The sequence below is a fragment of the Leuciscus leuciscus genome (genome assembly GCF_965113295.1).
Source record: "Leuciscus leuciscus genome assembly, chromosome: 11".
Taxonomy (NCBI): domain Eukaryota; kingdom Metazoa; phylum Chordata; class Actinopteri; order Cypriniformes; family Leuciscidae; genus Leuciscus; species Leuciscus leuciscus.
Window position 1 is genome coordinate 4,964,667 of NC_138735.1, and position 24,056 is coordinate 4,988,722.

Consider the following 24,056-nt stretch of genomic DNA (forward strand, 5'->3'; position numbering starts at 1 on the left):
GACGGGGAACCTACTTATTCGGTCAATCGTGTTCTGGACTCGAGACGGAGGGGGCGCGGATTTCAGTACTTGGTGGACTGGGAAGGTTACGGTCCGGAGGAGAGAAGTTGGGTTCCTGCTAGGGACATCCTGGATCACTCCCTTATCGATGATTACAATCGGCAGGTAAGGGAGTCTGGGAACGCCAGGAGGCGTTCCTAGGGAGGGGGGTACTGTCACGGTTCATAAATCCTATGCCTCCTTCTTGTCTCGTGTTTCTGTTGTTGTGTGTGTGTGCTGATTGTGTGGGCGTGCCGACTAATTGACGCTCATCAGCGATCCCGTTCATCACTTTCATCACCAGCTGCAGCTCATCTCATCACCTATATATACTCACGCATTTCTCATCTCCCTTGTCAGATTGTTGTTTGTGATTCCCGGTTGTGTTGTTCCCGTCGTCGTTCGAGTCTGGTGCCTTCTTCGTTCCTGTTCCTGTTCGTGTTCCTGTGGATGTTCACTCTGGATTTGTCACGTCACCTCAGCACTTCCCATCACGGCACTCATCTGACCATCGAAGTCCCTGCGTCACTAACCTGTTTCTTTCTGGACACTTCCCTACCATCATTACATTACTCAAATAAAAGAGAGTTTTTACTTGCAATTGCTTCCGTGTTTCCATCATGACAGAGCAGTCCTCATCAACTGAATTGTCAGATGAGCTCACTACAGCCCTTGCTGCGGGGCGGTGGTGGGCGATAATGGAAGTTTCAGACCCCATATCTAAGTATCCTGACTATGAGGACCTCATCTCAGACCAGTGGTGGGAAACAGTGGAGGAAGGAGAAACATCATGCCCCACATCCCCGGTCTTCAGTGAAGCATCTGAGAAGGCTCATTCCCAGCACTCGGGCTTCTCAGATGGGAAATATAAGGGGGGAGAACTGAAGACAACGAAGCAGTGGAGGCAGCAGAACTCTCCCAGTGCTAAAAAAGAGGATCTCACCTCATCCCTGGTCTTCGGTGATACATTGGAGAAAGCTCAGCACTCAGCACCTGTGCCTGTTGTGTCCCCAAAGCGAGCACCTGTGCCTGCTGCATCTCCAAAGGAAGCACCTGTGCCTGCTGCATCTCCAAAGGGAGCACCTGTGCCTGCTGCATCTCCAAAGGGAGCACCTGTGCCTGCTGCATCTCCAAAGGGAGCACCTGTGCCTGCTGCGTGCCCAAAGGGAGCACCTGTGCCCATAGGGTCCCAAAAAAGAGGAAAACTCAGGATCCCCGAATATTTGACTAAACATCTGAAAAAGGCCGCTTTAGAAACACCCACACCCATCCAGTCACTACAGAGGGCACCAGTGGCTTCCTCAAAGGTGCTCACATGCTCCTCACATGGAGCACCAATGCCAGACAAGATCTCCAAGAGGAGAAATCCTAAAAACCCTGAGCTGCTGAGGCAGCATTTGCAAAATGCACCAGTGCTTGTGTCTTCCGCAAACCTCAGGATCCCTAAGCAGCAGAGGCAGAAGAATATCCAAAAGGGAGTGTCTGTGCCTGCCAAGATCCCACAGAGAACACTTGCTCCACCGTGTTCCCCACAGCAACCACCCAGTTGCTACCAAATTGACTATTTATGTAGCATATTTGCTAAATGTTGTGTCATTTCAAATATTTAATTGAAATTGTACATGATTTATATGAATGCATGTACACATTAATAAAAGGTTTTCAACCTCATCCAATAAAACATTTGTCTTAGTTTCAATTCATTTTACCATTATTTGTTTTATTTTGCAGGTAATATTTTTTTCGTTCAAAACATTGTTAAATATAAATATTTTTCATTAAGAGCTCAACTAAGAAATATTTGTTTTTCGACGAATGTACAATTTCAAGGTTACTCGGCGAAGCCAGCGCACGGGCATTAAACACATATCTCGACCAGTCACTACTGCAGCGTTAAACAGATTTCAACAAGATTTCAACGTCAAACAAACCAGACAACTCGTTTAAATAGTATTTTTCTACAAACTGTTAGCTAATAATTTTGTCAAGATGGCTACTGTAGTGGCACAGTCTCATTATATATTCGGATTGCGGACAGGAGTGAGGAATAATTTGTTGTATTTTGATGAGCAAACCATCATATTTCCGTGCGGAAACAACTGTGTGCGCTATAACATCAACCAAAAATGCCAGAAGTTTATTCCAGGTACTTTATTATAGTAAACATACATTTTTAGACACTTCATACGTATTTTAATAGGCTATATATTATATGTAATATATAGTAGGCCTATGTCTTGTAGCCTATATTATAGGCTCATAATATCATATGATAAGTATTAACGTAAATTATATCATTATCACTTGTTGTCTCACTAGTCTTAATATAACTATTACTGGTTATTAACTGTATTTCTTGTGAATATCTGGGCCAGTGACAAATAAGGTTTTCAACTGATAAAAAATTCAAAAAGGTTAAAACTGCACATCAAAGTAGTTATTATCTTTATGGGGGTGTTTTTTACTTATTACTAAAATCTCAATTTTAAACAATGTATTTTAAGCGGTTTAACTGAGAATCATGTGACGACACCAGTCAAAATGTCATACGGGATAACGTTAATGCATTTTCTAAATATTATGATATTAAAACTTTTCAAATCAATAATACTTAATGAATATATAAAGTGATGCAGTAAACAATATTTGGAGCACAGAAAAAAATGTTTTGCACAAAAATTTGTGCACGTTCTACGCAATGCTACGTGCTGCAGCGTTCTGAAAGCTGCCAGTTTACACCAATGAGATGAAATGGGACGGTGTATAGCAACAACTCTGTACTTCCATTCCAATTTTTGACTTTTCAACAATGTTTTTTTTTTACAGTTGGATATCATTTGTAGCATCATAAAATACAACGAGGACAGAGATAGTGAGAATCTTTTTATTTTTTATTTTTTTTTATTGCAAGATGTACATAAATTGGGATCACAAACAGGGAAAACAAATAAACAAACAAACAAACAACCAAAACAAAACCAATACAGTCAGGAACTGACAGATGCGTGCGTTTGTGTGTGTGCGTGTGTGCATGTGTGCGTGTAAAGGTAACTGGGTGGACGTGTCACAGTACATACTTTGAAGAACAAGAGATAGATAAAAAAAAAAAAAAAAAAAAAAAAGGAAGATAGTGAGATACTGACTACAGCTGCATTTCTAGTAGTGATGAAACTGAGAAATTGTCACATTTCCCTATAATTCACTGCATTGTTCTCGGTTAAGGCTGTTGTTTTCTAAGGTCAATGTTTGCCAGCTCTTAGAAGTTGAAAATCTGACACTTGAGTACTGAAATTGTGGATATGTGTAAGTAATGTATAAGTTAATAAATATTTATGTAATGAAAATTCTTTCTTTTTTAAATTATTTTGGACAAGATTAAATATTAAGAAATGTTCCTTAATGGTAAACATGTTTTATTAAATCCATATCTTTTTGTTTGTTTAAAATAAATCATTTCAATTAATTTGTATTTTTAAAAATGAGAAATAATTGTATAATTAAATCTATATCTATTTGATTGGAGAAAACAAATAATGTCTAATACATATTTCTTAAATGTGATTTTTTATTATATTAAATCTATATATTTTTGTTTAGATCAAAAACAGAATTTAAATTAATTGACTTTCTTCAATAAGAAAAATATACTTTGTGCCAAGGTTTAGAAAATACATAGAAAATATTGGTTAGGGCAAGTTATTTATTTTTCATTGGCTCAAGTTATAAAATATAGATGTGAACCCTACATTTTTTTTAATTGGATGAATGAAAACCTTTTTTTCAGTGTGTGTGTGTGTGTGTGTGTGTGTGTGTGTGTGTGTGTGCGCGTACTGTTTTGGAAATATTTTTCTTTCTATATATAGATATGTAAACTGTATATTTATTTATTTGTCAATGACAACACACATTAATTAGCACATTAGGCTAATATGGATTTATTCCCATGGAAATTCTTGGCTCTAAGAATATATATTTGTAAATCTCATCAAAAGACAAAATTAAATGTTAAAACTAAATTCACTGTAAATATAATCTTAATTTGAGTTTCATAAACTCGGCGTTGCGTTTGAAATCCAAATTTTATTATTCTCCATTTTTTCAATCAATACATATTACATAGCGAAAATAACCTGCTGAAAGAAGCAGTTTTTTTGACAAGAGACATCGTTATGTTTCGCTCCTCTGTCTGCGCTTCAGAGAGCATCTAAAGCCGCTAAACGTAGGCCTATGGAAAGTTTTCAGTCAGGGAAACTGTTTCTCAAAGATGAGCAACGATTTATAGATTTATTTGGAACTATTTTCGTTGCCGATATATAGAGCAAAATGTAAGTCATGTAATATTTACGACTTAATATAAAAAAAAACGTCCTGCTGATGTTCGGGACAGCACTCTTTCTCGTCCTATCTGTTGCTTTTTTAAATAATTGTCATAAATAGAAAAACACAAGGATAGCCTACAGGAACTTTTTTTGTGAATTATATTCTGTTTCAGAAATGTTTCAGATGGCAGATGCTTTTATTGTAGGCTAATATCTGTAAAAAACAAAACAAAACAAAAAAACAAAAAAAACAGTGGTGTTATTCTTAATAACAAAATGTATGCCAGCTTCACTTGCTCCCGTTTATGCACCAGCTGCAAATGCTAAAAATAAATAATAAACAGCGCTAGTTTTTCTATGAACAATCATGAATTAAAAAAGCTAAGTCAGTCTTTGTTTGTATTGCATGTTCACTTTTAATACAGCGAAACAGCCTAGGTCTTCCATTCCTCTCAAACTCTTGTGGTCGACTGTGACGTCACTCGTGTGACCGACTGTTACGTCAACTCGGGTGGCTGACTGTGACGTCAACTCGGGTGGCTGACTGTGACGTCGATTCGTGTGACCGACTGTGACGTCAACTGTCGACTGTTACGTCATAATGATCGTGAGTATAAACAGTGCCGCGGATTTATTCTTCTTGTAGCGAGTCGGCGATTGTGAAATTACTATATACATTTACATTATGTGCATCTGAGTTGTGCATATTAGTAGGGAAATTGATACAAAATTGATTATTCAAATAATCTCTTCTGTTTCTCTTTCTTTAGTGTTTCACAGATATAAATTGCAAGAAGTATTGTTCACTTCTAGTTCATTTTCGAGTATGTCAACCATGCCCACCATTTTTGAGAGTGCAGAGCATGTCACGGTTCATAAATCCTATGCCTCCTTCTTGTCTCGTGTTTCTGTTGTTGTGTGTGTGTGCTGATTGTGTGGGCGTGCCGACTAATTGACGCTCATCAGCGATCCCGTTCATCACTTTCATCACCAGCTGCAGCTCATCTCATCACCTATATATACTCACGCATTTCTCATCTCCCTTGTCAGATTGTTGTTTGTGATTCCCGGTTGTGTTGTTCCCGTCGTCGTTCGAGTCTGGTGCCTTCTTCGTTCCTGTTCCTGTTCGTGTTCCTGTGGATGTTAGGGATGGGGAAATGAAGCCTCATGAATCACTGAGGCTTTCCCCTGACTGTTCCGGGAAAAGATTCAAAGCTTCGAGAGTGTCGAGAACAGCGCCGAGAGCAGCGCCATCTGGTGCTTATTTAAAATAAAGCAGCCAGAAGCCTGTGTTAGAAGCTCTGGCAGATGAAGCAACCACAACACACTCCATAGTTTCAATGTTATGTGTACAAATAAAAACCTTACATGTTTGTGTTTGATTTGTTCATTAAATAAATTATTTTACCCATTAAAGTGTGACAATTAAAATGAGCTTATATGATTCAATAAAATCTAATGTAGGCTCTCTCTCTCTATATTTCTCTCTCTCTCTCTCTCTCTCTCTCTCTCTCTCTCTCTCTCTCTCTCTCTCTCTCTCTCTCTCTCTCTCTCTCTCTCTCTCTCCACACACACACACACACACACACACACAATGAATAAGGACATTGTCTGATAGGATCATCTGTTATTAAATGTGATTATGACACTTGTTAGTGCTTAATCAACTGTAGGAATGACAGAAAGTTGATAAAGTTTTTAATTATTTTTATATTTTTGGATGTTGCCATTGCTCTAAATACAAACCCTTCACCAAACACCAACACCCCTCTCCCCTAATCCCACCCTAAACCCCAATACCAACACCAAATTACCTAAAATCACCAAAAAGTGCAAAGATTTTACAAAAACAAAAAGACACAACAACAAAAAATAATAGCCTAAGTAGCGAAAAATTAATTTTGCTTATTTAAATGTAATATATTGTTTAACTTTCAAAGTACAGCACTCTCCTCACAAACCCATCAACCAGACTGAGGCAACAATGACTCGTTAAATACGATCTGGAGTTCGAGCCTTCTGACACCCAAAGCGAAACGCGCACGTGACTGGAGAGAAAGTGAGGCTTCGTTTGTCATCGATCACGTGACTCTAGTAAACCAATACACACCCCGATACGGGGCTTCACTAGAAATTGTTTCGCTTGTGTGATACGCGCATCGAAGCTTCAGTGTCATATGTAACATCACTAGTGGATGTTCACTCTGGATTTGTCACGTCACCTCAGCACTTCCCATCACGGCACTCATCTGACCATCGAAGTCCCTGCGTCACTAACCTGTTTCTTTCTGGACACTTCCCTACCATCATTACATTACTCAAATAAAAGAGAGTTTTTACTTGCAATTGCTTCCGTGTTTCCATCATGACAGAACAATCTGACCAAGCAATGGAAGCAGCGAGTACCGGATCACTGGAAGAGTTCGTGAACAGCAGCATACTTCGAATGGACTCCCAGGAGAAGAACCTCAACGATACAGCGCGCGCTGTTCAGGCTCTAGTGACGCAGGTGTCCGAGCTCACCCAACAGCTTCAACAACTGCGAGCTCCCACTGCGCCCCCCACACCGCCGGTTCCCCCACCACCACCAGAGAACCCCTCCCAGTCGGAGCCACGCCTACCAGTTCCCGAGTTATATGCAGGTGAACCCAACTTCTGTCGAGCTTTCCTAACACGATGCTCCATGCACTTTTCCCTCCAACCCAGAACATTCAATAATGAGCGAGCCAAGGTCGCCTTTGTGTTGACGCTACTGACTGGGAGAGCGGCACTCTGGGGAACAGCGGTGTGGGAGAATCAAGATCCATGCTGCGCCTCGTTCCGGGAGCTCTCCGCCGAAATGAAACGGGTTTTCGATCGGGCCGTCGCTGGAAGAGAGGCAGCAAGGATGCTGGCTGATCTGCGACAAGGAGAGAGGTCCGTTTCGGACTTTTCAATCGAGTTTCGGACCCTAGCGGCGGAGAGTCAATGGAACGAGGAGGCGCAGTGGGACATGTTCCTGCATGGGCTGGCTGACCGCGTCCAGAAGGAGATTTATGCCATGGACCTTCCCTCATCACTCAACGACCTGATCGCGTTGGCATTAAGAGTGGACGCTCGAATATAGTGCGAATGGATCGCCGCACTCAGCCCAGTCGTCCCACAGGAGGGTTCGAGGGCCCACGATTTGGAGGCGGGGACGCGGTCAGCCCTGTCTGCGATCACGAGCCCATGCAGGTGGGGCGAGCTCGGCTTTCCCGGGAGGAGAAGGAAAGGCGGAGGTCCCAGGGCCTCTGCATGTACTGTGGAGGAGCGGGCCACTTCGCCTATAACTGTCCGTTAAAAGGCCCAGCCCGATAGTAAGTATGAGGCTACTATCGGGTGGGATCTCCGCCGAGAAGTCCTCATCCACATCTACTCTCCTTCCGGTAAGACTGAGATGGTCAACTCACCTTCACGACTGTCGAGCACTTCTGGATTCTGGGGCAGAAGGTAATTTTATGGATCACTCATTCGCACGCAAACTCCAAGTTCCCCTCAGACCCCTCACACACAAGATCTCAGTACACGCTCTCAACGGCCAGGAACTTCCCACCATCTCACTCATCACGGAGGACATCACTCTCATAACATCTGGAAATCACACAGAGACTATTTCCTTTTACATACTGGACACTCCCCTCGCACCCATCGTCCTTGGTCACCCCTGGCTCACCCGTCACAACCCTAGAGTGGACTGGCAATTGAAGTCTGTGTCGGCGTGGAGCAGTTTTTGTCATAAGTCTTGTCTAGTGTCTGCCTGTCCGTCTGTTTCTGTCCCTGTGTTTCAGGAGGAGGCAGTGGATTTATCTAACGTGCCCGCGGAGTACCTGGACCTGAAGGAGGTGTTCAGTAAGTCTCGGGCTGCTTCTCTTCCTCCGCATCGTCCCTATGACTGTGCCATAGAGTTACTGCCAGGTACGTCTCCGCCTAAGGGCAAATTATATTCACTCTCTGCTCCAGAGAGGGAGGCTATGGAGAAATATATTTCTGATTCTCTAGCAACGGGGTTCATCCGTCCTTCCTCTTCTCCAGCGGGGGCGGGGTTCTTTTTTGTGGGGAAGAAGGACGGGTCCCTGCGACCTTGTATTGACTACCGGGGGCTGAACAGCATCACGGTAAAGAATACTTATCCTTTGCCGTTGATGTCTTCAGCCTTCGAGAGGTTGCAGGGGGCGTCGGTCTTCACAAAATTGGATTTACGTAATGCTTATCATTTGGTCCGCATCAGGGAGGGGGATGAATGGAAGACCGCCTTTAATACCCCCAGGGGGCACTTTGAATACTTGGTCATGCCTTTCGGGCTGTCCAACTCCCCAGCGGTCTTTCAAGCACTTGTCAACGACGTGCTGCGAGACATGGTCGATCAGTTCATATATGTCTACCTGGACGACATATTGATTTTTTCTTCGTCTCTCCAGGAACATGTGCAGCACGTCCGACAAGTGCTCCAGAGGTTGCTAGAGAATGGGCTTTTTGTCAAGGCGGAGAAATGCGATTTTCATGCACAGTCTGTTCCTTTTTTTAGGTTACATCGTGTCGGTTGAGGGAATGCGTATGGATCCTGAGAAGATCAAGGCTGTGGTAGAATGGCCAAGCCCAGATTCCCGTAAGGCCCTACAGCGGTTTCTGGGGTTCGCCAATTTCTACCGGCGTTTCATTCGCAATTTCAGCCAACTAGCCGCACCTCTGACCGCCTTGACCTCCCCCAGAACGACGTTCAGGTGGTCAGACGCAGCCGAGGCTGCGTTTGCCAAACTCAAGGGTTGCTTCGTTTCAGCCCCCATCCTGATAACCCCTGATCCATCACGTCAGTTCGTGGTGGAGGTCGATGCGTCAGAGGTGGGGGTAGGTGCAGTGCTATCCCAGCGTTCTCCTTCAGACGATAAGATGCATCCTTGCGCGTTTTTATCTCATCGTTTATCCCCTGCCGAGCGCAATTATGACATTGGCAACAGAGAGTTGTTGGCAGTCAAGTTAGCATTGGAGGAATGGCGCCACTGGTTAGAAGGGTCGGGGGTACCTTTTATCGTCTGGACCGATCATAAGAACTTGGAATATATTCGGACTGCTAAAAGACTAAACTCCAGGCAGGCTCGGTGGGCTCTTTTTTTCGGTCGTTTTGACTTTACTCTTTCGTACCGCCCGGGTTCTAAAAACATCAAACCCGACTCTTTATCGCGTATTTTTGACCGTTCCGAACGCCCGTCTACTCCCGAGTGCATTTTACCAGAGACTCTATTCATCTCTACACTCACATGGGAGATCGAATCGAAGGTCAAGAAGGCCTTAGAAGGGGTAACGCCTCCGGCCCGTTGTCCACCGAATCGTTTATTTGTGCCCGAGGGTTTACGGTCCAGCGTTATTCAGTGGGGACATTGTTCCAATGTGGCTTGCCATCCAGGAGTTAATTGCACTAAATTTTTGGTCAAGCAACGATTCTGGTGGCCTCTCATGGCTCGTGACGTTCACAATTTTGTCTTGGCTTGCTCAGTTTGCGCCACGGGTAAGACTTCCAATCGACCCCCAGATGGGTTACTTCAACCGCTGCCGGTGCCTTCGAGACCTTGGTCCCATATCGCTCTAGATTTTATCACCGCCCTCCCACCCTCCCAGGGTCACACGGTAGTTTTGACCGTGGTGGACCGGTTTTCGAAGGCGGCCCATTTCATTCCCTTGCCCAAATTACCCTCAGCCAAGGAGACAGCGTTGATAGTCGTTGACCACGTCTTTCGGCTACATGGCCTCCCGACGGACGTGGTTTCTGACAGGGGACCCCAATTTATGTCCAAATTTTGGCGAGAGTTTTGTAAATGCCTGGGTGCGACTGTCAGTCTGTCCTCTGGGTTCCATCCCCAGAGCAATGGTCAAACTGAGCGAGCCAACCAGGATTTGGAGAGAGCGTTGCGATGTTTAGTGTCCAAGAATCCTTCCTCTTGGAGTCAGCAACTGTCTATGGTGGAGTACGCCCACAACACGTTGCCAGTGTCATCCACGGGCCTATCACCGTTTGAGGGTAGTGTAGGATACCAGCCACCAATTTTTCCTAGTCTGGAATCCGAAGTCGCGGTCCCCTCCGCCCACGCCTTCGTCCAGAGGTGTCGTCGCACTTGGACTAGAGCCCGTGAGACTCTACTCCAAGTGGGGGCGCGCACCAAGGCCAAAGCCGATCGCCACCGGCGTAGGCCTCCCGTATACGTTGTCGGTTCCAAAGTGTGGCTTTCTACCAAGGACATTCCTCTCCGCTCCATTTCTAATAAGCTTGCACCCAAATTCATTGGCCCGTTCTCTGTCACTAAAATCATTAATCCAGTGACAGTCCGTCTCAACCTCCCTCCAGTGTACAGGAGGATTCATCCCGTCTTTCATGTGTCCAAAATTAAGCCTGTTTTCTTTGCTCGCATTAATCCGCCAGCCCCGGTTCCCCCCCCGCCGCGACTCGTAGACGGGGAACCTACTTATTCGGTCAATCGTGTTCTGGACTCGAGACGGAGGGGGCGCGGATTTCAGTACTTGGTGGACTGGGAAGGTTACGGTCCGGAGGAGAGAAGTTGGGTTCCTGCTAGGGACATCCTGGATCACTCCCTTATCGATGATTACAATCGGCAGGTAAGGGAGTCTGGGAACGCCAGGAGGCGTTCCTAGGGAGGGGGGTACTGTCACGGTTCATAAATCCTATGCCTCCTTCTTGTCTCGTGTTTCTGTTGTTGTGTGTGTGTGCTGATTGTGTGGGCGTGCCGACTAATTGACGCTCATCAGCGATCCCGTTCATCACTTTCATCACCAGCTGCAGCTCATCTCATCACCTATATATACTCACGCATTTCTCATCTCCCTTGTCAGATTGTTGTTTGTGATTCCCGGTTGTGTTGTTCCCGTCGTCGTTCGAGTCTGGTGCCTTCTTCGTTCCTGTTCCTGTTCGTGTTCCTGTGGATGTTCACTCTGGATTTGTCACGTCACCTCAGCACTTCCCATCACGGCACTCATCTGACCATCGAAGTCCCTGCGTCACTAACCTGTTTCTTTCTGGACACTTCCCTACCATCATTACATTACTCAAATAAAAGAGAGTTTTTACTTGCAATTGCTTCCGTGTTTCCATCATGACAGAGCAGTCCTCATCAACTGAATTGTCAGATGAGCTCACTACAGCCCTTGCTGCGGGGCGGTGGTGGGCGATAATGGAAGTTTCAGACCCCATATCTAAGTATCCTGACTATGAGGACCTCATCTCAGACCAGTGGTGGGAAACAGTGGAGGAAGGAGAAACATCATGCCCCACATCCCCGGTCTTCAGTGAAGCATCTGAGAAGGCTCATTCCCAGCACTCGGGCTTCTCAGATGGGAAATATAAGGGGGGAGAACTGAAGACAACGAAGCAGTGGAGGCAGCAGAACTCTCCCAGTGCTAAAAAAGAGGATCTCACCTCATCCCTGGTCTTCGGTGATACATTGGAGAAAGCTCAGCACTCAGCACCTGTGCCTGTTGTGTCCCCAAAGCGAGCACCTGTGCCTGCTGCATCTCCAAAGGAAGCACCTGTGCCTGCTGCATCTCCAAAGGGAGCACCTGTGCCTGCTGCATCTCCAAAGGGAGCACCTGTGCCTGCTGCATCTCCAAAGGGAGCACCTGTGCCTGCTGCGTGCCCAAAGGGAGCACCTGTGCCCATAGGGTCCCAAAAAAGAGGAAAACTCAGGATCCCCGAATATTTGACTAAACATCTGAAAAAGGCCGCTTTAGAAACACCCACACCCATCCAGTCACTACAGAGGGCACCAGTGGCTTCCTCAAAGGTGCTCACATGCTCCTCACATGGAGCACCAATGCCAGACAAGATCTCCAAGAGGAGAAATCCTAAAAACCCTGAGCTGCTGAGGCAGCATTTGCAAAATGCACCAGTGCTTGTGTCTTCCGCAAACCTCAGGATCCCTAAGCAGCAGAGGCAGAAGAATATCCAAAAGGGAGTGTCTGTGCCTGCCAAGATCCCACAGAGAACACTTGCTCCACCGTGTTCCCCACAGCAACCACCCAGTTGCTACCAAATTGACTATTTATGTAGCATATTTGCTAAATGTTGTGTCATTTCAAATATTTAATTGAAATTGTACATGATTTATATGAATGCATGTACACATTAATAAAAGGTTTTCAACCTCATCCAATAAAACATTTGTCTTAGTTTCAATTCATTTTACCATTATTTGTTTTATTTTGCAGGTAATATTTTTTTCGTTCAAAACATTGTTAAATATAAATATTTTTCATTAAGAGCTCAACTAAGAAATATTTGTTTTTCGACGAATGTACAATTTCAAGGTTACTCGGCGAAGCCAGCGCACGGGCATTAAACACATATCTCGACCAGTCACTACTGCAGCGTTAAACAGATTTCAACAAGATTTCAACGTCAAACAAACCAGACAACTCGTTTAAATAGTATTTTTCTACAAACTGTTAGCTAATAATTTTGTCAAGATGGCTACTGTAGTGGCACAGTCTCATTATATATTCGGATTGCGGACAGGAGTGAGGAATAATTTGTTGTATTTTGATGAGCAAACCATCATATTTCCGTGCGGAAACAACTGTGTGCGCTATAACATCAACCAAAAATGCCAGAAGTTTATTCCAGGTACTTTATTATAGTAAACATACATTTTTAGACACTTCATACGTATTTTAATAGGCTATATATTATATGTAATATATAGTAGGCCTATGTCTTGTAGCCTATATTATAGGCTCATAATATCATATGATAAGTATTAACGTAAATTATATCATTATCACTTGTTGTCTCACTAGTCTTAATATAACTATTACTGGTTATTAACTGTATTTCTTGTGAATATCTGGGCCAGTGACAAATAAGGTTTTCAACTGATAAAAAATTCAAAAAGGTTAAAACTGCACATCAAAGTAGTTATTATCTTTATGGGGGTGTTTTTTACTTATTACTAAAATCTCAATTTTAAACAATGTATTTTAAGCGGTTTAACTGAGAATCATGTGACGACACCAGTCAAAATGTCATACGGGATAACGTTAATGCATTTTCTAAATATTACGATATTAAAACTTTTCAAATCAATAATACTTAATGAATATATAAAGTGCTGCAGTAAACAATATTTGGAGCACAGAAAAAAATGTTTTGCACAAAAAGTTGTGCACGTTCTACGCAATGCTACGTGCTGCAGCGTTCTGAAAGCTGCCAGTTTACACCAATGAGATGAAATGGGACGGTGTATAGCAACAACTCTGTACTTCCATTCCAATTTTTGACTTTTCAACGTTTTTTTTTTACAGTTGGATATCATTTGTAGCATCATAAAATACAACGAGGACAGAGATAGTGAGAATCTTTTTATTTTTTTATTGCAAGATGTACATAAATTGGGATCACAAACAGGGAAAACAAATAAACAAACAAACAAACAACCAAAACAAAACCAATACAGTCAGGAACTGACAGATGCGTGCGTTTGTGTGTGTGCGTGTGTGCATGTGTGCGTGTAAAGGTAACTGGGTGGACGTGTCACAGTACATACTTTGAAGAACAAGAGATAGATAAAAAAAAAAAAAAAAAGGAAGATAGTGAGATACTGACTACAGCTGCATTTCTAGTAGTGATGAAACTGAGAAATTGTCACATTTCCCTAATTCACTGCATTGTTCTCGGTTAAGGCTGTTGTTTTCTAAGGTCAATGTTTGCCAGCTCTTAGAAGTTGAAAATCTGACACTTGAGTACTGAAATTGTGGATATGTGTAAGTAATGTATAAGTTAATAAATATCTATGTAATGAAAATTCTTTCTTTTTTTAATTATTTTGGACAAGATTAAATATTAAGAAATGTTCCTTAATGGTAAACATGTTTTATTAAATCCATATCTTTTTGTTTGTTTAAAATAAATCATTTCAATTAATTTGTATTTTTAAAAATGAGAAATAATTGTATAATTAAATCTATATCTATTTGATTGGAGAAAACAAATAATGTCTAATACATATTTCTTAAATGTGATTTTTTATTATATTAAATCTATATATTTTTGTTTAGATCAAAAACAGAATTTAAATTAATTGACTTTCTTCAATAAGAAAAATATACTTTGTGCCAAGGTTTAGAAAATACATAGAAAATATTGGTTAGGGCAAGTTATTTATTTTTCATTGGCTCAAGTTATAAAATATAGATGTGAACCCTACATTTTTTTTAAGTGGATGAATGAAAACCTTTTTTTCAGTGTGTGTGTGTGTGTGTGTGTGTGTGTGTGTGTGTGTGTGTGTGTGTGTGTGTGTGTGTGTGTATTGTTTTGGAAATATTTTTCTTTCTATATATAGATATGTAAACTGTATATTTATTTATTTGTCAATGACAACACACATTAATTAGCACATTAGGCTAATATGGATTTATTCCCATGGAAATTCTTGGCTCTAAGAATATATATTTGTAAATCTCATCAAAAGACAAAATTAAATGTTAAAACTAAATTCACTGTAAATATAATCTTAATTTGAGTTTCATAAACTCGGCGTTGCGTTTGAAATCCGAATTTTATTATTCTCCATTTTTTCAATCAATACATATTACATAGCGAAAATAACCTGCTGAAAGAAGCAGTTTTTTTGACAAGAGACATCGTTATGTTTCGCTCCTCTGTCTGCGCTTCAGAGAGCATCTAAAGCCGCTAAACGTAGGCCTATGGAACGTTGCAACCCTGAGTCCAGTGAAACCTGCAGTACCTGCACATGTCCACTTGATGGCGAAGTCTGTCAAGAAACCCCAAACATTATACTTCCATCAAATCTGAACACAAGGTGACAGTAAAGTCATGAGATATAGTTCAAATGCTTTTCATGTAAGTCCATAAACTAGTCTTAATTGTACTTTATCATAATCTCTCAGATGTTTTATTAATTTAGTGTTTATAACTTTATTAAAAAAGCCTGTTTATACTGATAGTGGCTTAATTGCTGGCAACAGCAAACAGTCTACAGTTACATAAGGAAATATTACTTGGTGGAATTATTCTTTTTGGATATTATTAATAAAAATGATTTATTTATCATTTTTATTCCTATTGCTGTTGTTGACATGTGTAGCTTATTTCTTTAAGGGTTGAAATACAAATAAATAAACTGACAAGGCAAACAAAAAGTTTTTCCCTCTTGAAGAGATAGTTCATCATCATTCACTCAAACACTCATGTTGTTCCAGACCTCAATTACTTTATTCTGTCAAACACAAAAAAAAAACAAATAAAATAAAATAAAATAATAATTATAATAATTAATCAGTTTTTTCCCCTTCATGTAGTAGAAGTCAATGGTAACCAAACCGGTTTGCTTTATCAACATTCTTCCCAATATCTTTATATATATAATGACTGAGCATCCTGGATTGGATCCTGTTTGTTTAAACGTGTATTCTCTTCAGAATGCATACATTTATCGAGCCGACTATTGAACCTTACCCTGGTATTCCAGAGTTCTCGCGAGAGCACAAGTTGAATTTGCTCAGCGAGTTAGATTTAGGTCTGGACTTCCAGGCTGTGTGGTGATGAGGGTTCGCCGTGAGTTTCCAGATGATCAGGGCAGATATGTTGGTTTCCTACCAGCTGATGATTGAATCTGGACACCATGGTGGAAATGACCTCCTCCTTGTCTGGCCGCTCATACTCCGCACAAAGGTCTGATAGTATGGGTATCTTAAGTACCTCATCCATGTATGGAGCAGGGTCCACAAAAACATGCTCAAATATTAGGTCCTGCAGGTCATCTAGGTACTCTGTGCAATAAAACAAAATGTATTTATAAATTTATATCCTGTTGATGATGTTGCTTGTGCACGACCAGCATTTTCATTGTAATAAAATGCAGCCAGGTTTAGTCTGCAAGTGCACAGACACAATTCAGGAAAATAGCCTATAGTGATGTAAAGTTATTTTAACAGCAGTTAAATTACCTGCACAACATTCCAAGAAATGGGAACACTGTTACGTCAGAAACGAGGACACAATGTGCAAGTAAAAAGCTTTTATTTAATAGTCAATGATGATGATGATGATGATGATGAATAATCCGGGTGATGCAGGCGGTGGCACAGGGACTTTGATGGTCAGACACGGAGTGATGGATGAAGTGCAGCGTGCTCTGATGAGTGATGACGTGATCCAGACATGAAACGTAATCCAACAAAGACGCGAAACCGGAACACAGGAACTCAAGACGGGACACGAGGCACGGGAACAGGATCAGACAACACAGAGACTTCATGCAACGATCTGACAAAGGAGATGAGAAAGTGGTGAGCATTTCTAGGAGATGAGATGAGTGGCAGCTGGTGATGATGAGTGATTGCAGCTGGATACTGATCAACCGTAACGATCCGGACACACACACTCACACACATGTAAACAACAAGGCCCGAGACTAGAGAGAGACATTGGATCTATGAACCGTGACAAACACCACATTTTTTGGGGCAAACCGTAGAATGTCACTATGAAATGACTCCAAAGATGAAGTCTGGTGATGTGGACTTAGTTTGGTGATGTCCTTCAAAATCCGCGTGTTTGTCATCACTTTCTCCAGCTTGTAGAATGCCTGAGTTCCTATGAGAAATTATACAAAAATTGCATTAATTACAACTAATAACTTTAATTTTAGGTTATTTACACTTCGACTAACAAAATGATAAAATAATTTTGCATCTGGCTTTATCATATGTTCAGATCTATCTACCGAAAATATATGCAAAATCGTACATATTTAATGAGATAATGCCTAATTTGCATAATTAAACATATACATTTCTAAAACTTGTAATACATTTTTTTTATATACTTGTGTAAGTAATCAACTGAGGAAGTTTCATGGTGATATCTATTATTTAAACATTTTACCCTATTCACCTGTAGTGTCTCGCCTTAAAAATAAAAAATCCACCCGCAAACCGCCTATATTCTTTGATTTAGATCTGCATCTGATCATCACATTACAATTATTCAAATTCTTAGTGTTAAGCATGATAATATGGTAACATCACACTGAAGTAGGCTGATTTAAAATGAACATTTATTTAAAATAAAAGTTCTTCTTTTGGCAAAATTACATTTCCTTAATAGCCTAAACAGAGGCTTTACTCCCTTCAAGCTTAAATTGTCAATGTTTCATTACATCACTGTTTGAAAACACTCAGAATCATTTTTTGTACCTTTATAAAGGGCATTTTCCCCTAATTTTATTAAATGTATGCTCCATCTTTCATTTCAAATTCTTAAATCTGATAAATATATTCAATTAAAATAATTAGACACTAGGCTGTTACCAATAAAATTAAATCATTTACATTGAAAAATTATAACTATTAAATTAGATTATTTTAAATATTTTTGAATATACAAATAAGGAATGTTGAAAAGAATGATACTTTATGAAACTAGCGTTTTGTCATTCAACGTTGACACTTGCTTGAGAAGTTGAAGTCGTTCTCTATCGCCATGGTGGTTAAAAATGGTACGGTCCACAATAGGGGTGTCTGAAATCGCTTTACATTAAAATGTTCCTACAGTGAAAATAGGAGTTGACTTGTATTGTAACTGTAATTATATTTTTTCACAATATCAGAAAAATTATCTGACCCCCCCAAAACTGATATTTCTGTCCCCTACTGGGTCTTCATTGGGGGGTATAGTACCCCCCAGTACCCCCTGTAATTCGGCGGTCAGTTACAATACACTCCAGAGTAACACCACGAGCTTCCAACAGGGCAAGGCTCCTCTGTAATCCTTTTTCCATGTGGTAGCTTCCTCCCACTTCGTTACTCTGAAATAGACAAGTATAGGGAACGAAACAATCAACTTAGACAAACCAGAAGTTTTAAACTTCTCAAAATGTAATTTTTTTAAATACTGATATTTCTTCTCTCCCACCTGAACCAGCTCTGGTGTGTCCACAACGGTGTTGGTCTGAAGGTCCATCAATGTATAGCTTCCAAACTTTGCAGAGTGGCCTTTGAAAGTAATATTACACAAAGCATTATTACCACGAGTGCATTGAATTCAGTTAGATACTACCTATGCATGTTATGCTTCATGATCCGGAAAATATCCGAGCATCCATGCATCCTTATTTACAACTATGTACCTGGTGAGTCAGCCCTCATGTCACCTCCAACGATGACCCTTTCCCTTTCACTCAGGCGATCTAGCGTCTCATTTTGCCATTTTGCTTGAGCACTAAGAAACAAAAATTCTCGTACTGGTTAACAAATATTAAATACAAAAGTAACAAAATATAATAATAATAAAAATAATACAATTCTGAACCAGGGGTGTTAAACTCAGTTCCAGAAGGATCAACAGGCATACTTGAACTTTTTTAATGAGCCTTAGAGAGTTGATTAGCTGCCTCAGGTGTGTTTAATAATGATTAGAGGTAAACTCTGCAGTGCTATGGCCAACAAGGAACTCAGTTTGACACCCCTGTTCTAAAACAAATGCACAGTTTTGAAACTTACGACATGTCTGCTGTCTCCGTTAAAGTTGTGTCCGTCTCTGCTGGATCAAATGTATAATCTTGCTCTTCAGGTGCTACTACAGATGATGTGTCCATTAGGGTTTCTTCGTCATCCTCTTCCTCCAGTTCCACACGAGGTCTCTTTGATGGCCACTTTATAGGTGTAGAGGTCCTAAATATTAAACCAGCTGCTGGTGACAAACTGTCAATGTCTGAAACTGTATCTGTCGTCTGGACACCTGTAATATACAAAGTAGTTGTGTGTTACTGTTATGTGACACTTATTGTGTAACAAGACTAGTTATAGGTCCTCTGTATAAGCAGTATCATGTAATACATAAACATACCTGAACTCCTGTAGCGAACATGAAACGTCTTCATTGATGACTGAGTACCAACAGACTTGGTCAGCGGTTTTGCGTCTGTCTGGCAAGCAACATCTCTGGTTTGGCTGCTCTGTTCTGATGTGCTGTCCTTAACAAATAAAGATTCCACTATCAGCGCGATAAAAAAATAACAACATAGCTGGACTCATGGTGCTATCACATGCTATCACAAACTTTATAAGTCTAACATGTTATTATGAACTTGACAAATTCAAAGGCAATTTGGAAAACCAACGCGTAATACATACTTCTAGATGTGTAGCTGGATCACGAACAGTTGGCACTGCTACATCCTTCAGGAGCCATTTTTTTGCAAAACCTGCTTTATACTGAGCCTCATTCAAAAAGCTGTCCGGTGTAAAATGATTGGTGCAGACATAAACGAATTTTGGTAGAGTTGAGGGAGCATTTTCTTCAAAAACAAACTTAATCCACCTCGTCTTCAGCGGTTCAGATTTCGGGAGTAAATAGAGAGAGGCTATGTGGATTATTACATCCAGGGAACTTGACCCGGCAGCGGAGGACACAGAAACCCTTCGAGGCTGTTGGACCTGGACAAACCCTTTTCGCTTGGGCTCTCCGATCCATCGCCACTCCAGCTCCCCTCGACGCTGTCCGAGCCTCGGCTGCACAGATTCAACGACTCTCTACTTCCTCTCTCGACATGGGCCTCAGGGGGGGGTGAGGACCAGGGTGAGGACCAAGCTGAGGATGGCGTGATCCCCGGAGAGGAATCTATGGAAACAGTTCTCCAGGATCTGGAGCAGCCTGAGGATGGAACATTTCAGATATCAAAAACTGTTTTTATAATTTTTTTATTTTTATTATATTAATTATCAATGTCAGTGGTCACATCAAATTGTTACTTTGGTTTCACTTTATTTTGGTCCCTCTAAGACATTCTATAAGTCTATAAGAAACATTGCACCTACATGTCTACTAACTCTCATTAGAGTATTAGTAGAGTATTAGTAGACTTATAGTCAGTAGAGTGTCTGTTGCTAGATGCATTGTTTTATTTAAAAAATTTCAGCGCTGGTCGAGAAAATAATATTATAATGGGGGAAATCATTTTAATATTCTGTAAAAACAAGCCTTATTTTTTAGTGGAAAACAAGATAATACTTTTTAAAATAATGTTGGAGAAATAATGATTTACCATTATTATATAGTATCAAGCGCTATATAAATGAAGGTGATTTGACTATAACAAGAACATTACAATGAACACAAATTAGAAAATCTCACTACAAATAATCCAGAATTTAAGACAAAAGATAATAATCCTACTCTGCTTGTTACACTTCCACACACCTGAAACTGATCGAGTGAATCTCCTCAGCTTCTCCAATCTAGCGTTGTGTACGAACAAACCATGGATGTTGTAACATCTGCTCTAAGCTGGGGCGTTCAGCTGGATCGCGAGCTAGACACTGTCCAATCAGATCCCTGCAGTCTGTACACATTTTAATAAGGAGAGAGCTGGTTAGTCATGACCATGTGACCTGGCATTTTTGAAAACAGCGATGCTCTCGGTGTACGTTGAGCTACAGTATATATAAAAATTCTGACACACTATAACCTTTAACTTTCTGTACAACTCGTTTGCTTTATGTGTGTTTATCCATGTTATCATCATTATTCACTCACGTTTGGATAAGTTGGGGTTCTGAAATGTAACTTCGGCTTGTGTGATTTCCGTTCTATTACGAAAAGGAAGACATGTGTTCGACAACTCGTACAGCACCACTCCTAGAGACCAGACGTTTGCTGGGACGGCGTGGAATCGAGGTTCTGTAAAGACTTCAGGTGGGCAGTAATCCGGAACTCCTGTAAGGAAGACATTTGCACATTGTTGAGCTTTTTTTTTTAAAGCATCATCAAAAAATTTGTAAGTCACTACCTTCAGGTTTCCACACTCCCAAAATGCTCACCCCTGTATCTGTTGCTCTCGTAGCCTTCACTACTAAATAGCTGACCGCAGCCAAAGTCTATCAGCTTGAGATCTAGCGTGTCTTTCTCAAACAGGACATTCTGTGGATGAATGTCACTATGGAAAACACCATGATGGATGCAGTGTAGCACTGCCCGCACAGCCTGTCTCATGACGACCCGTGAGAACCAGTCACTCCAAGGTTGACGATAGATTATGTCAAACAAGCTCTCGCAGTGCCCCGGATACTCCATAACCAGAGTGAATTCTTTAGGATGTTCAAACCACTCGTACAGTTGTATGACGAAGGGGCTTATGGGTTCTAGCCTCATCATCATCAGCAGCGCCACTTCTGTGACGAGAGGTTTGGGATTCCCAGGCTAGAGAGAAGAAGCAGACAGAAGGTTAGCTGGGTAAAAATCTGAAGAAAACATCATTTTGAAATGTACTATTCTTTGATCTTTTTAGATGCGTTCAAAAGAGCCTTTTCAGATCAAAGTTATTTGGTGCCTCTAGGCTTATTTGTTGATCACATTTATACCTAATGCTTCCTACAGGTGTATTAACTACAGTAATCTGCACTTAAACAACTCAATACACATTCAGGTTTTGGCCAACTTACAATATAAAGATAACGATAATTGGCACTCTTGAGCATCCGCTTGATGGCAACCTGCACAAAAAAAAACAAAAAAAACAGTTTCAATAACAGTAACAGTTTTCAAGCACCTGGCTTTGTATTAAGTATTAAACCATCTGTAAATTGTTTTAAATGTGTTTTGATGCATGCAAGAGCAAAATGTTTGTGCAATTCAGTAAGATTTACCTTTTTGCCATCGAATTTGCGTGTTCCCAGGAACACTCTGCCAAATCCTCCGGATCCAATTAACTGTTCCACGTTATAGAGAGACTCAAAGGACTCTGAAAAACAAACAGAAAAATGTGAGACAATTATTAGCTTGCTAGATTCATTGTTTTATTTTAAAAATATCAGTGCTGGTCGAGCAACAGTAAATGTGATCGGACGTGTTAAAAACTTGACTCAGTTATGCATGAAATAGCTAAATCTCTATCTGTAGACTTTGCACTGCCAAGCCTTATTTCAGTCTCACCTGTTGAGCTCTCGTTCACAGGAGAAGCCTCCACGGCACCCTGAGCAGTTCGGCCAGTTGATGTCTCTGTTGGCTCGACAGGAACTTGACCCGGCAGCGGAGGACACAGAAACCCTTCGAGGCTGTTGGACCTGGACAAACCCTTTTCGCTTGGGCTCTCCGATCCATCGCCACTCCTGCTCCCCTCGACGCTGTCCGAGCCTCGGCTGCACAGATTCAACGACTCTCTACTTCCCGTCTCGACATGGGCCTCAGGGGGGGGTGAGGACCAGGGTGAGGACCAAGCTGAGGATGGCGTGATGCCCGGAGAGGAATCTGTGGAAACAATTATCAATGTCAGTGGTCACATCAAATTGTTACTTTGGTTTCACTTTATTTTGGTCCCTTTAAGACATTCTATAAGTCTATCAGTAACATTGCACCTACATGTCGACTAACTCTCATTAGAGTATTAGTAGAGTATTAGTAGACTTATAGTCAGTAGAGTGTCTGTTGCTAGATCCATTGTTTTATTTAAAAAATGTCAGCGCTGGTCGAGAAAATAATTTTATAATGGGGGAAATAATTTTAATATTCTGTAAAAACAAGCCTTATTTTGAGTAGAAAACAAGATAATACTGTTTAAAATAATGATGGAGAAATAATGATTTACCATTATTTGGCTTGACGCCGGAGTGATCTGAAGCAGGTGACGATGGTTCAGGAATAAAAGGCTCCACAACAGTCACAGCATCACTGGAAGAGCTGCTGAAAACACCCTTCGTATCCTCCAAGAACTTGAGAGAACATTCAGGAGCTTTTTCTGAAATGAAGAAAAAACAAATGAAAAGAACTATTAGACCCATCTCTGACGTCAAATTAAGCAATGACATAATGATATAACTTACATTTTACTATTCAAATCTTAATAGTGTAACAAAGTCTTTGCTTAATATCTGCAAACTCTTAATTGTGATGCTCCTCCAACAGACATTCAGTTGTCTATAAGTAACATTGCACCTACATGTCGACTAACTCTCATTAGAGTATTAGTAGAGTATTAGTAGACTGGTAGGGTTTAGGGCTGGGACAACGCGTCGAAGTCATCGATGACGTCGACGCAAAAAATACGTCGACGCAAAATATGCGTGTCGATTCGTCGACCTGTTTTCATTTCTCTAAAAAACGTGTGCAAATGACTTCACAGTGTGTACCTTAAGTGCGCTGATACGCGATGGCCATCATTCTATCCATCCAGGGGTTTTCCTGCATTGAATTTTTTGGGGGGGGGCCGCCAAAGCCTTATTTGATCGGTGAGTGATGTAGAATAGAATGACTGACTGCGCTTGACAGGGCTCATATAAGTACGAGAGAGAGCGCCGGCCGCGCGCGCGCGCACTCACCGTCTTCAAACAACACGAGCGCTGTCTTGCTCTCTCTCTCTCCCTCGTGCATATTAATCAAAATCATTAGACACGATAGAAAAAGGGCGGAAGACCAAAGTTTCACGTGGAGCATTCGGAGATTTTTTTCTCTTGAATTACCGCGGAGTGTGAATTGTGGTAAAAAATAAACTGCCGGGATAATCACACAACGCTTGCCGTAGGCTACACGTCCACTAGTAATGACACGTCCGATTCGCAAACTAATGACTCATTTGAACCGATTCACTTTAATGAATGGTTAAAACAACTGATCTGTCCAACACTGAACTCACGAGGCGTCTGAATCGGTGTATAACAAAT

The 24,056-nt window shown here is 41.3% G+C and overlaps 2 protein-coding genes across 2 annotated transcripts in view; one reads left to right on the top strand and one right to left on the bottom strand.

Annotated features, from left to right (window-relative positions):
• Positions 1 to 24,056, top strand: part of LOC309509533 (NACHT, LRR and PYD domains-containing protein 3-like) — a 643,973-nt gene that overhangs the window by 512,357 nt on the left and 107,560 nt on the right. The gene's annotated exons all lie outside the window — the stretch shown is intronic.
• On the bottom strand, positions 20,011 to 23,671 carry LOC309508782 (serine/threonine-protein kinase pim-2-like; the record flags this gene model as incomplete). Its single annotated transcript, XM_082183251.1, has 8 exons — positions 20,011 to 20,055; positions 20,602 to 20,743; positions 20,938 to 21,117; positions 21,222 to 21,600; positions 21,843 to 21,893; positions 22,047 to 22,141; positions 22,474 to 22,647; positions 23,653 to 23,671. The coding sequence occupies 7 exons, from the start codon at positions 23,669 to 23,671 to the stop codon at positions 20,640 to 20,642; spliced, it is 1,002 nt and encodes a 333-aa protein (XP_082039377.1). The 3' UTR covers positions 20,011 to 20,055; positions 20,602 to 20,639.